Genomic DNA, 10,990 nt, shown 5'->3' on the forward strand with positions numbered 1-10,990 from the left:
TTTGATGGAAAGTCATTACGGGAGTCAACGCCAGCGACAAAGAGCCATGAATCAACTGCTCTGCTATGAAATTAAAATCGAATTGCTGGCCACCCCCAACCCCTACCTTCCTGGGAAATGGGGATGGGTAGGTGGCCGGGGAGAGGGGTGCTGGCCTAGTGTGGGCTGTACCCAATCACAGAGCAGGCAGTTATGGGTGGGAAGTGGGCAGGCAGCTAGCAAAGGTGACAGCTCCTGTCTCCACCTTGTTGACCAGACCCTTCCTTCCCAAACTGCATTTTCCCTCTGCCTGGAGGTAAGCTGTGATTAAAAGGAAAATACAGCTTTGCTGGCTCCAACGAGGCTGCCACTTGACTGCTCCCCTTGGGCTTCTGGCCTGAGTGGGGCAGTCTGGGCCTGGCCGTGGAGAGAAAGGGCCCCGGCTGACAGCTACCCCAGAGCCCCTTGCTGAATTGTTTGTAGATATTAATCTGTGAGGCCTCCCTGCCACCAGAGGCAAAGAGGAAAAAGTCCCCAACCTGGTACCTCACAGGATCAAGAACCCCATGCAAATGGGTACACAGCCTCAACCCCAGGCCCAGAGACGGGCACTGTCAGTAGGGAAACAAGAATCTCTCTTTTATTAAAGTCCAACTACATTAACAAGGAGGAGCAGAAGCTGTGACTTGAGGCTGAGGGGCCACAGGACCATCAAGACAGCCTCCTGCAGAGAGTACAGAGTGCTGAGATCACCATCCGGGTGACAGTTCCATCATGGGGCCTTCCATCCTCCAGTCGGCTTAGTCTCTCACCAGGAAGGGCCCCGCGCTGTCCCTCCTCCATCCTGAACGCTGAGAAGATGGGCAGGAACAACGGTAGTAGGTCACAGAGAGGTTCCCATCAGGTTCACGGGGCGCCCATTGTACCTCTTGGAAATGTCAGCTTCAATCTGAAAGACAGTGATACCGGGTGGGCAGGAGGCAGAAGGCAAAGGGGCCTCGCTCTGCAGAAATTGGGCAGGTTCGCCTCTCTGCTCTCACCAGCTTCTGCAGCTCCTTTGTCTTCTCCAGCAGCAGATCCAGCTTGGGCTCCAGAACCGCCTGCTCCTGGAGGGCTTCCTGTTGCTTCTGCACCATCAGTTCTTTCTTCAAAGCCAGCAGCTGGGACTGCTTCAGCTTCTGCTGGAGGAGCTCAGTCACTCGGTCCACATACCTGGGCAGGGCATTCACGTAAGTGTTCGGTGTCTCTGGGCAGCCTGGGTGTCCCCATCCAACTGGTAGAACAGGGGAGGCTCAGTCTCTGTTGGCCGCTCAGCCTTCACATCCATCAGTCCTTCCTTGTATGGAATGCCACTCCCACTTCCCCATCCTACCCAGGATGCAGATTCTGCCCGCATATTTCAAGCCACCCCATCTTGCCCCAAAGAGAACCCCCAACCCCAGTTGGGGTGGTGCAGTTATGGGAGGCAGGGATGAGGTCCAAGGGGTCACAGAGAGGAGGAAACAAGGAGGCAGGGCCGCCCAAGATGGCAGCGCCCTGCAACATGCCCTGGAATAGCCCAACATCAAGGGGAAAGCCAGACCTTGGTGAGGCCAGGATCATAAACAGGTGCTGCATTCGAAGACTGGTGAGCCGGCCAATCAGATCCTGCAGTGCCGACACCATGGCGACCATCTTGGCCTTGGTCTGGCCCTGCAGGATGGCTGGAGCCAGCTGGAACTGGCTCACAGACAGGATGTCTGCCTCCTCACTCATCTCCACTGCTCTCTGGGACAAGAAGATTTCGAGCTGAGGACAAAAGAGGATTTGGTTCAAACTGAGAAAAGAACTCGGAAGCTAGGCCCTCAGCCTGCTCAAAATAAAGAATAAGGTAAGGGTTGGATTCTGGAGGAGGCACAGTAGGGGACTGCCTGGTGTGGTATAGTCCATGGTGTCGTATAGAACTGGACACGACTTAGCAAATGAACAGTGGCTCAGACTGTAAAGAGTCTGCCTGCAATGCAGGAGACCCACGTTCAATCCCTAGGCAGGAAGATCACCTGGAGAAGGGAATGGCAACCCATTCCAGTATTCTCGCCTCGAGAATTCCATGGACAGAGGAGCCTGGTGGGCTACAGTCCATGGGGTCACGAAGAGTCAGACACGACTGAGCGACTAACGCACCTAGTGACTGAACAACAGAGGAGCAGTTATTTCCTCTGAGCATTTCTATTGCTAGAAACTCACCAACTGTAAGGCGGGAGTTTGGGGCAGCCTCCACCATCACCTTTCAGCCCCTCATTGCTGCCTCAGGCCTTACCTAACCCAGGACCACCCGCTCCTCCTCCCAGGCTATGGATCAGATAACTATGAAGCAGAGATTCAAGGGGTTCTCTCTGCTGAATGAAGGTATTTTCATGGGAAAAATGAGATTCAGGGAACAGGAATCCATGTTTGAGAAGCCCTAGATTAAGAAAAGGCGGCAGAATCTGAGAACCAGTCACGTATCTTGTCACTTTTATCCACCCATGGAAACCTGAACTAGACTGGTGAGGACAAGACCTTCCATGAGGCCCTCCCCTGCCAGCAGGCCTGAGGAGTGGACAGACTCAGAAATTAACAAAGGCAGGCCCCAGCTTCCCAGTACCACAAAGAAGGTCCAAGAACACCAGCTTCTTACTGTGGGCTGCCAGACACCTCAGCCACAGGGATGATATGAGACACAAACTGCTCCAAAGCCCCAGCAGCTCCCAGTTCCCTTCCGCTCTCTGAGCTCTTCTACTCCCCCAGCTCCCCTGCTCGGCCTCTTTGTTCATCACGAGTGCAGGACACTTCTGCCTCCAAGCTTCTGTGTGGCTCCCCCTGCCTGGAAGGCTCTTCTGCCGGACGTGGGGTGGCTCTCTCTGCAGGTTTTGACTTACTGGTCACCTTTGCAACAAGGCCTTCTGGACCACTATCATAAAAACAGGCCTTCCCGCAGCCCCATCTCCCTTTCCAGCTCTCCTTCTCCATGGCACTGTGTTAACACCTAACGTGCTGCGTATTTCTCTTGCGTGCCTTGTTTCCTGCCTGTGTTCCCCACTAGACCACAAGCTCCACGAGGTCAAGGATTCTGCCTTGTTTTCTGCTCCGTCTCCTCAGACAGTGCCGGGGGTTTAGGAAGGACGATAAACATGATAAACACTGTTGAGTGAAGATGTGCTCAGTCGCTTCCGTTGTGTCCAACTCTGCGACCCTGTGGGCTGCAGCCAGGCTCCTCTGTCCATGGGATTCTCCGGGCAAGAATACTGGAGTGGGTTGTCATGCCCTCCTCCAAGGGATCTTCCTGACTCAGGGATCAAACCCGTGTCTCCTGTGGCTCCTGCATGGCAGGCGGGTTCTTTATCACTGAACCACCGGGGAAGTCCATTGAATGGAATGAATGGGAAGCATCCTAATGCTCCAGAGTGAATGAGAGTGCCCCTGCTCTGGAACACTGAAAGCACTCTGCTTCCTTCACAGAAACAGGAGGGTCAGGTCAGGTGTCTAGAGCAATACCACCTATGCCGGTGCCGGGCCTCCCCGCACATCATCCAGAGACAGAAGTACCTCCATGAGCTCATCAATGAACTGATTCCGAGTCTCAGGGTATTCAAGAAGTGTCAGAGCATCCGGGCCCCTGGCAACACCTTCGGGAGCTGCCAGGAAGAGAGAGAAGTGATAAAGTGGCTAAAGACTAGAGAAGACCATTGGTTTGAGAAGTCCTGGTGCATTAATATGGACACAGACACTACACTAAAGCCACTTCCTGTTCCAACCCAAGAAGGAAGGGTCACCCTTTCCCATTTGTCGCAGCCCTAATCAGGCACCAAGAGCCAACTGCAGTCTGTGAGGAGGACCACAGAGCTGAGTTCCAAAGAACCAAGCGCGCCTTCCCTTTGGTGGGCATCAAGTCTCATCCTGCACTGCCCTCTAGTGGCTCAGATCACGGTCACAGCCTCTGGGGCCAGGTCAGGCTTCAGAGGTTGTTAGCCCTCTCGGAACATCCCAAGCAAAGGCTGACCCACATTCGATATCCAAAGCATTGAGAGTTTCTAGGCTTCATTTTAAGAATTCTTCTCTATCCACTACACTCACATCATCAACAAGATTTTGAAAAAAAACAAAAACAAAAACAGGTAACTGTATGAAAAGCGCAGTCTTGGCAGCGTACTTTTTCTTTGCTTCTAGAGACACAGGGGTACCCTCTGCCAGGGTTTCAGGGAGCGACGCACTCACCCTGGGTTCCGGCTTCCAGCACAGTGATCTGCAGAGCAGTGGAATCGTCTCCCCAGTCTATCTCATCACCCCCAGCTTCCTGAGTGGAGAGCAAAGAACCCCTGCAGTGTTGGGAGAACTTTCCCCAGCAAAGGGAGCCAGGATAAACTAAAGCCCTCAATAAGCCCAATGATGGCACATTTCAACTGTATGAAGAACCTGCAGCCCTGATGGAGGTGGCAAAGATGGCAGTGGGGCTCATGCATATAGGTACCACCTGCCTATACCCCACACCTGCCCCAAACACCAAGAGAAAGAGGTCAAAACTCTGACATGTCACTTTGGAAACTGCCTCCTCCCAAACTATATGTGGTCCAAGAGCTGTGAACTTCAAGTGATGTCTTTGAAGAGAAAGAGAGAAAACTTTTTTTTCCCTTTGGCCACACTGAAAGGCACCCAGGATCTCAGTTCCCTGACCAGGGATTGAACCCTTGCCCCTTGCAGTGGAAGCGTGGAGTCTTAACCACTGGACCACTAGAAAATTCCCAACATGTTTCTTATCACCAAAACAGCAATCACAGAAAGTCCTCAAGAGAGATGGACTGAGAGAGCATCCCAACCTTTGAATCCGATTCCAGGGAGATGCCCCAGTCAATTCCAGCAGTCTGGGCAGAGATGCCAGAGTCAGCCCCTTCAGAAGCCACCTCCACCCCAAAGTCACCCCAGTCAATCTAGAAGGGAAAAAAAGTGTTAGCTCAAAGAAGATGGGTGAGAAAAAGGGGCCTGCCAAGTTCTTCTAGGTCTCAGTAGGGAGCACCAGCACACTGTTCAAACATAATGGCCTCCAAGCTTCCCAAAGGAGAGTCTGTCTTCAGAGAGCTCAGGGGACTGAAGGGTTCCCAGTTCAAAGCTGACCAGCCTCCTGGGCCTCTTCAGCACTCGTATACCCTGTGGTCTCAAGAAAGCCAGAAAAACGAAGGAGTAGGGCCTTCTGGGCCCTTCCACCTACAGTCTCTCTCACAGGAACACCCCTTTCTTCCCTCTGGACTCTGAGTTCAAAGGGGACGGGGGAGGATTGACCCGTGTACGAGGGGAAGAAGCGGCTCTCACTCGGCCTGTCTTACCGCGTCTTCTTCCACCTGCTCAGGGGGCTCCTCGAGGTGTGGCCTCTCCACTGCCGAGGGCTCCGTGCCCGTCCTCCACTCGTACACCGTGCAGTTCCCCCGCGTCTGCACAAACCGCAGCATCGGCAGCACCTGCTCTGTGGGGCTGCAATGGAGCGTGCCGCTGACCCTCCTGCTGCCCCTTGTGAGGCCAGGCCCACCGCTGGGCCTGGCACTCAAGTGTCACGTGGGGAGAGCACAAGTGGAGAAGAGAGCACAGCCGGGGAAGCAGCTCGATGTTCCCCGCCCCTCCTCCACAGGGGAGAAGCCAGGGCCCTCAATACCTTTCACACACAAACCCCACACAGGCCTGGTACAGGTCAATGGCTTCGCCCAGGGTCTGGGCCGCCACCCCGATCTCGGCCAGCTGACTTGGTAGGTCCTTCACCAGGGCCAGCAGTTCTCTTCGGACATTGTCCCCCTAGAGAGGATCCACGAGGTGGGCTTAGACAGAAGTGGTGGGTAGTGGAGTCCAGCGTATTAAAGACAATGCCTGAAGATTAAAGATGGGCAAGAAACTGGCCCAAGAAGGGCCCAATCGGCAGAGAAGGAAAGCCCTCTGCAGAAGCAAAGGCACTGGGCCCAGGAAAACAGACAGAGGCCCCAGGCATGCGTCCCCCGAGGGAAACCTGGGCTGCTCACCGTGATGCCATACTGCTTGCACGAGTGGTAGAACTGCTCCTTCATCTCGGCAGCCCCCGCCTGGCCCTCTTCCTCCTTGCGGCTGTATTCTTGCTGCAGCTGCTGGCACTTGGTGATCTGCTTCTTCAGGGAGGGGATCTCATAGTTGACGTTCCGAACCAGGAGGCTGGAGAGTTCCACTGAGAAAGATGGGCCCAGGAAATTCACTCCAGACCCCCACACCTAAGGCAGGCACGCCCCAAGGACATGCGCAATACCCTGGCCTGGTGGCAACGGGGGTTGACCTCCCAGCTCCTCCCCTTCCTGGCTGTGGAACCTAAGACAGTCATTTAACCTCTCCAATCCAGTCCTCAACTATAAAACGGGTAGTAATATTTATCATGAGAATTAAGAGAATTCATATAAAATACAAGTATAATTCCTTGATTTAGTAAGTATTAATATTTGGTCAATATTAGTCCAGTAGGCTGCAGTCCATGGGGTCGCTAAGAGTCGTGTCACTTTCCCTTTTCCCTTTCATGCATTGAAGAAGGAAATGGCAACCCACTCCAGTGTTCTTGCCTGGAGAATCCCAGGGACCGGGGAGCCTGGTGAGCTGCCGTCTATGGGGTCGCACAGAGTTGGACACAACTGAAGCGACTTAGCAGCAGCAGCAGCAACAGCAGCAGCTATTATAATTATTTACACTGCTAGCAAATACAACCCAAACTACAGTCAGCCTTTTAGTTATTCTCTCAGGCACTTGATACAGGCCCCAGGTCAACCTGTGCCTCTTCTGCCCAGTGGAGCAGAGGGGTGCCGGGGGAGCTAGTCATCAAGAGGTGACCAGCAGAAGACCCATAAGCACCCGTCCAAATGCCCACAACCTGCCTGGTGGTCATCCTCCTCCCAATACTCATTGAAATTTATTTTCCCACCTCCCAAACATCTACACACCAGCCTCTCCCCTCACATGAACTGTACCTCCTAGAAGCCCAGTGTCTTAAACTTCGAGGAGGGAGCCTCCCTGTGGACACTGGGACTCCCAGGTTGGGCCCCTTACCTAGGTAGGTGTTGTCCTTCTCATAGAGGGCTACGATCTCCTGCCAATCCTAAGAAAAGAAACAGGAAGTGAGCCAGGAGAGCAGCCACATCCCAGCTCAATCCCCCAACAGGGGACGCTCTCCCAGTCTCTGCATCCTCATCCTCCTTCATAATGCTGGCTAGACCACCCACTTTAAGAGTATGGTGCCAACGAGCAATTCCCAAAGCAAATGTAAACCCAGGGGTAGGGGTCACAAAGAGTTGGACACGACTGAGAGACGGATACTTTCACTTTCAGGATCTACTTTTGGCATGAACTATGGGGAAAGAGAGAAAGTTGAGGAAATATTCCACGGGGATATCTCCAATGGATCCTCAGCAAGACCAGACAGCCTCTGACCCCCTGGACCGGATGCCTCCAGCTACGCGTTACCACCGTCATCCATACTTGCCTTCATTCGCTGTGAAGAGTACCGGCCGAAAATATTTTTGGTGGAGGCTTCAGTGCCTTTGAGAAGCTCCACAATTCTTAGGCAGTGGAAGTAGTGAATGTCTGGAAAGCAAAGAAAAACAAAGACTTTGGAAATAACAGTCTGTAATCCACCACTGCGGTCACCACACATGGCTGACTCATGTATATGCCAGTAACTTTAGAGGGCACAGCTCTCCCCTTCATCATTCTGTGTTGAAATAAACCAGCATCTATACCCCAAATAAAAGCCTCTCTTTCTTTAGAGGTCAGTCCTATGACTAAAGAAAAGGGAACAGCTCAGCAGATATATACCACCCCAGGAAAGAAGAGGGTCCAGTAATGCAGTCCTGAAGCACTCACAGGATCCAGAGAGCAGCTGGGCGATCTCTTGGCTCTCCGGCATGTCCTGGATGGCGGCATTGATCTTCTCTCGGATGGTCAATACCAGACTCTGCCATTTCAGGTTGCAGTGCCTTCTGTCTACCAGCCAGTCTATAGCACAAACCCAAATTATAGTATTCCCCATGGCCAAAATTGCATCACTCATTCAAGTGATATATGCTAAGGCATTGGCTAAAAGCTGTACTCATATTGGTTAAGGTGTGGGGGGTCAGAGGAAGATGGGAATGAAGACAGGCTCAAAGGGATCCTTGGGGCTAAATAGATTCCAGCAACCTGACTTTATCCACAATGTGACTTTTATAAAGTAACTGCCTCAACACAGAGTAAAGGAAAGCTTTGAATGGTTCCAGACACCAAAGTGCCACTTTGGACCACTCTAAATTCTCCATGATATTTTTGCTTCCCTGGATAATTATATCTTTCTTACTGACAGAGGATGCCATTCAATTTATACTTTCTCAGGGCTGGGATTAACCATGACAATGAAAAATCCAAGATGGTTACACCAAATACCAGATGAATGAACAACTGCAAAGCCCCTAAGGACTAAATAACACTGGACTACTCTTACCAGGGAAGCACCATCCTGCACATATGAATACCAGTGTGACTGACCTCCTGGATTCTGGGCCAGACCTGTTTTTAGTTGAGGGTATAGGTGCATGAGAGCCATGTACATTTCCTCATAGGAGAGAGCTAAGACCAAGACTTGTGGTCAGCTGGTCCTGGCTCTAATTACCAGCTTTCTTGGGCAAGTCTCTCAACCTCTCCGTGCCTCAGTTTCTCTACATGTAAAATATACTGAGTACAAACGGTAAAACACTGAACGTTGTGCCTGGCGCATGGCAAGGGCTCAATGAATTGTAGTGATCTTCATTTTCATAATGTTAAGCACATAAAACAGCACTTGGTATAGAATAAACCCTCAATAAATGGTTGGGTTTCGGGACCAATAACAAGCATGTACATCAAGAGTGTACAGGTCCTGAAGAGCTGGGACAAATTCGAAATGAAGTTAAAGATGCTCCACTAAGTGGCCACCTTGCCCTTGTTAATAAATCTAATTGGTCAAACGCTGGGAGCCCACACTAGTTATCAGTTACATTCCCATTGCTGCACTCCACTAAAATCTTCAAAAAGAAAAACTATGTAGATGTCACAGAAGTAGAAGCAAAGGGATGACATAGTCAAACGGATGTTATCTTAATGACACGACTGGCATCAAAACAATTAAACTCAAAGACCATTTAAAAATCCAGGAGCGGTGCACCGCCCTAGAGGGGTCAGAGTGAAGAGGTCCTTCCCTGGCTCTGAACTGGAGAGGAGGTATATAGACCCGATACAGACACCAGGGAGATGGCCTGGCCACTAAAAGGTTTTATTTTCGACTGGACCTATGTGCCTCTTCCTCCTAAAATCAAAGGAAAAAATAAAAAGGAAGAAAATTGTTTTTCCAGCATAATACAATACTGGAACCTGACAGACTTAGGTTCTAACTTCACATCTGCCATTCAGCAGCTGAACACCTTTAAGGTAAGCCTTTAACTCTCTGCTGTCCCTGAAAGATATGATTGACAACATGTTTTATACGTTAAAACAGAAAACACAGGTCAAGTATAGACTCTAAGCGTGGTTCCTTCCCGCTCCTTTTACTGAGGCAGGTCCAGCCAGCCACAGATGGGAGCACAGAACACAGCGAGTGGTCGGCGCTTCCGCTGTTGGTGACAGAGGGCAAGGGGGCCAGGTCTCCCCTTGACAGGTAGTTGAGCGGGGGCGCCCCTCCTACCGAGTAGCTTGCTGGTCTGGATGTCGATGGGCACGTGCTGATGGTCCTGGCGGGAAACACGGCGGGGAAAAGTGCGTGAGTGCTGCGAGCGGACAAGCCACTCGCGCGCTCACTTCATCCCCCCAACCGTCACCCTGCGGGGCCAGCACAACGGGACGGGGAGGGCCGCCCCCCGGAGAGAGCCTGAGGAAGCAGGTCAAGAAAGGACCGGCTGAACTCAGCCCAGGGGCCCCAGGGCAGCCCCCCATTTCCCCAGCTGCTGTTCCCCCACCTGCATCTTTCCTTCACTTCCGTTTCCGGCCTCTGACCGGGACACGCCCCACGTACCATTAATCCAGTGCTGTTGTGGCTGAGCCTCGGGTTAGGCACAGATGGGTCTTCTCTGGCCACGTCACCGCCTTCCTCAGAGCCAATCGGGACGCGCGCTCCATCCCAGGCCTCAAGCCCCACCCACCCCGGGGTTCCGAGTGGCTGAGCCCGGGAAGGGCGGGAGAAGAGGAGCCAGCCAATGGGAGACGCGAGGCGGGCTCAAGACCTGGCGGGAGCCGGGGCTCCAGGAAAGGGCTGTAGAGGCGGCATAATCCCGGCAGGCGGCGCCCTGGAGCTGGTCCCAGTCGCTGCCGGCCAGGCAGGCACGGAGCCCTCTGCGTAAAGATTAACGAGTCTACCGACAGGGTCCTAGCGCCTACTGAGGAACCTAGAGGTCCTTGATGTGGTTTAGATACGCTCAGTCATATCCGACTCTTTGCGACCTCATGAATAGGAGCACTCCAGGCTTCCCTGTCGTTCACCATCCCCCGAAGTTTGCTCAGACTCATGTCCATTGAGTCGGTGATACCATCCAACCATCTCATCCTCTGTCGCCCGCTTCTCCTCATGCCCCCAATCTTTCCCAGCGTCAAGGTCGTTTCTAATGAGTCAACTCTTCGCATCAGGTGGCCAAAGTATTGGAGCTTCAGCTTCAGCATCAGTCCTTCCAGGGAATAGTCAGGGTTGACTTCCTTTAGGATTGACTGGTTTTATCTTGCAGTCCAAGAGACTCTCAAGAAGAGTCTTTTTAGAAACGCCCTATTGCCTCACTTTACCGCGGATCATGGTTTAGAAGTCTTATGTGGCACTTTTGTCACACATTACCTTCTCACTGAATTTATGTAATAGACAAGTGTTGAACACCTGCTACGTGCTATGTGATTAGGGCAGGGATCGGGAGGGAGGAGGGTCAAAGGAGGCATCCCAAAGATAACACCTAAATTGAGTGTTAAAAGAAGAGCTGCAGAAAGAGGGAGATGTGGGAGTGGTGTTCCAGGT

General features: G+C 52.3%; 1 protein-coding gene across 3 annotated transcripts; it reads right to left on the minus strand.

Moving 5' to 3' along the window:
* Positions 1 to 597: 597 nt before the first annotated feature.
* On the minus strand, positions 598 to 10,131 carry CDK5RAP3 (CDK5 regulatory subunit associated protein 3). Of its 3 annotated transcripts, none has more exons than XR_011562050.1 (14): positions 9,954 to 10,062; positions 9,683 to 9,728; positions 7,855 to 7,986; positions 7,475 to 7,575; positions 7,042 to 7,090; positions 6,000 to 6,178; positions 5,642 to 5,778; positions 5,319 to 5,463; positions 4,815 to 4,925; positions 4,216 to 4,294; positions 3,547 to 3,635; positions 1,562 to 1,767; positions 1,020 to 1,252; positions 598 to 928 (listed from the first exon to the last, which is right to left on the minus strand). XR_011562050.1 is itself a non-coding variant. In XM_019982206.2 (14 exons), the coding sequence occupies exons 1-14, from the start codon at positions 10,010 to 10,012 to the stop codon at positions 863 to 865; spliced, it is 1,515 nt and encodes a 504-aa protein (XP_019837765.2). In that variant the 5' UTR covers positions 10,013 to 10,131; the 3' UTR covers positions 598 to 862. The 3 variants fall into 3 exon arrangements, 2 of the variants coding, with proteins under 2 accessions (XP_019837765.2, XP_019837764.2); XM_019982206.2 differs by having other exon boundaries at positions 1,020 to 1,191; positions 10,010 to 10,131; XM_019982205.2 differs by having other exon boundaries at positions 1,020 to 1,191; positions 9,954 to 10,060.
* Between the last annotated feature and the right edge of the window lie 859 nt (positions 10,132 to 10,990).

The sequence above is a fragment of the Bos indicus genome, chromosome 19 (assembly GCF_029378745.1).
Source record: "Bos indicus isolate NIAB-ARS_2022 breed Sahiwal x Tharparkar chromosome 19, NIAB-ARS_B.indTharparkar_mat_pri_1.0, whole genome shotgun sequence".
Classification (NCBI taxonomy): domain Eukaryota; kingdom Metazoa; phylum Chordata; class Mammalia; order Artiodactyla; family Bovidae; genus Bos; species Bos indicus.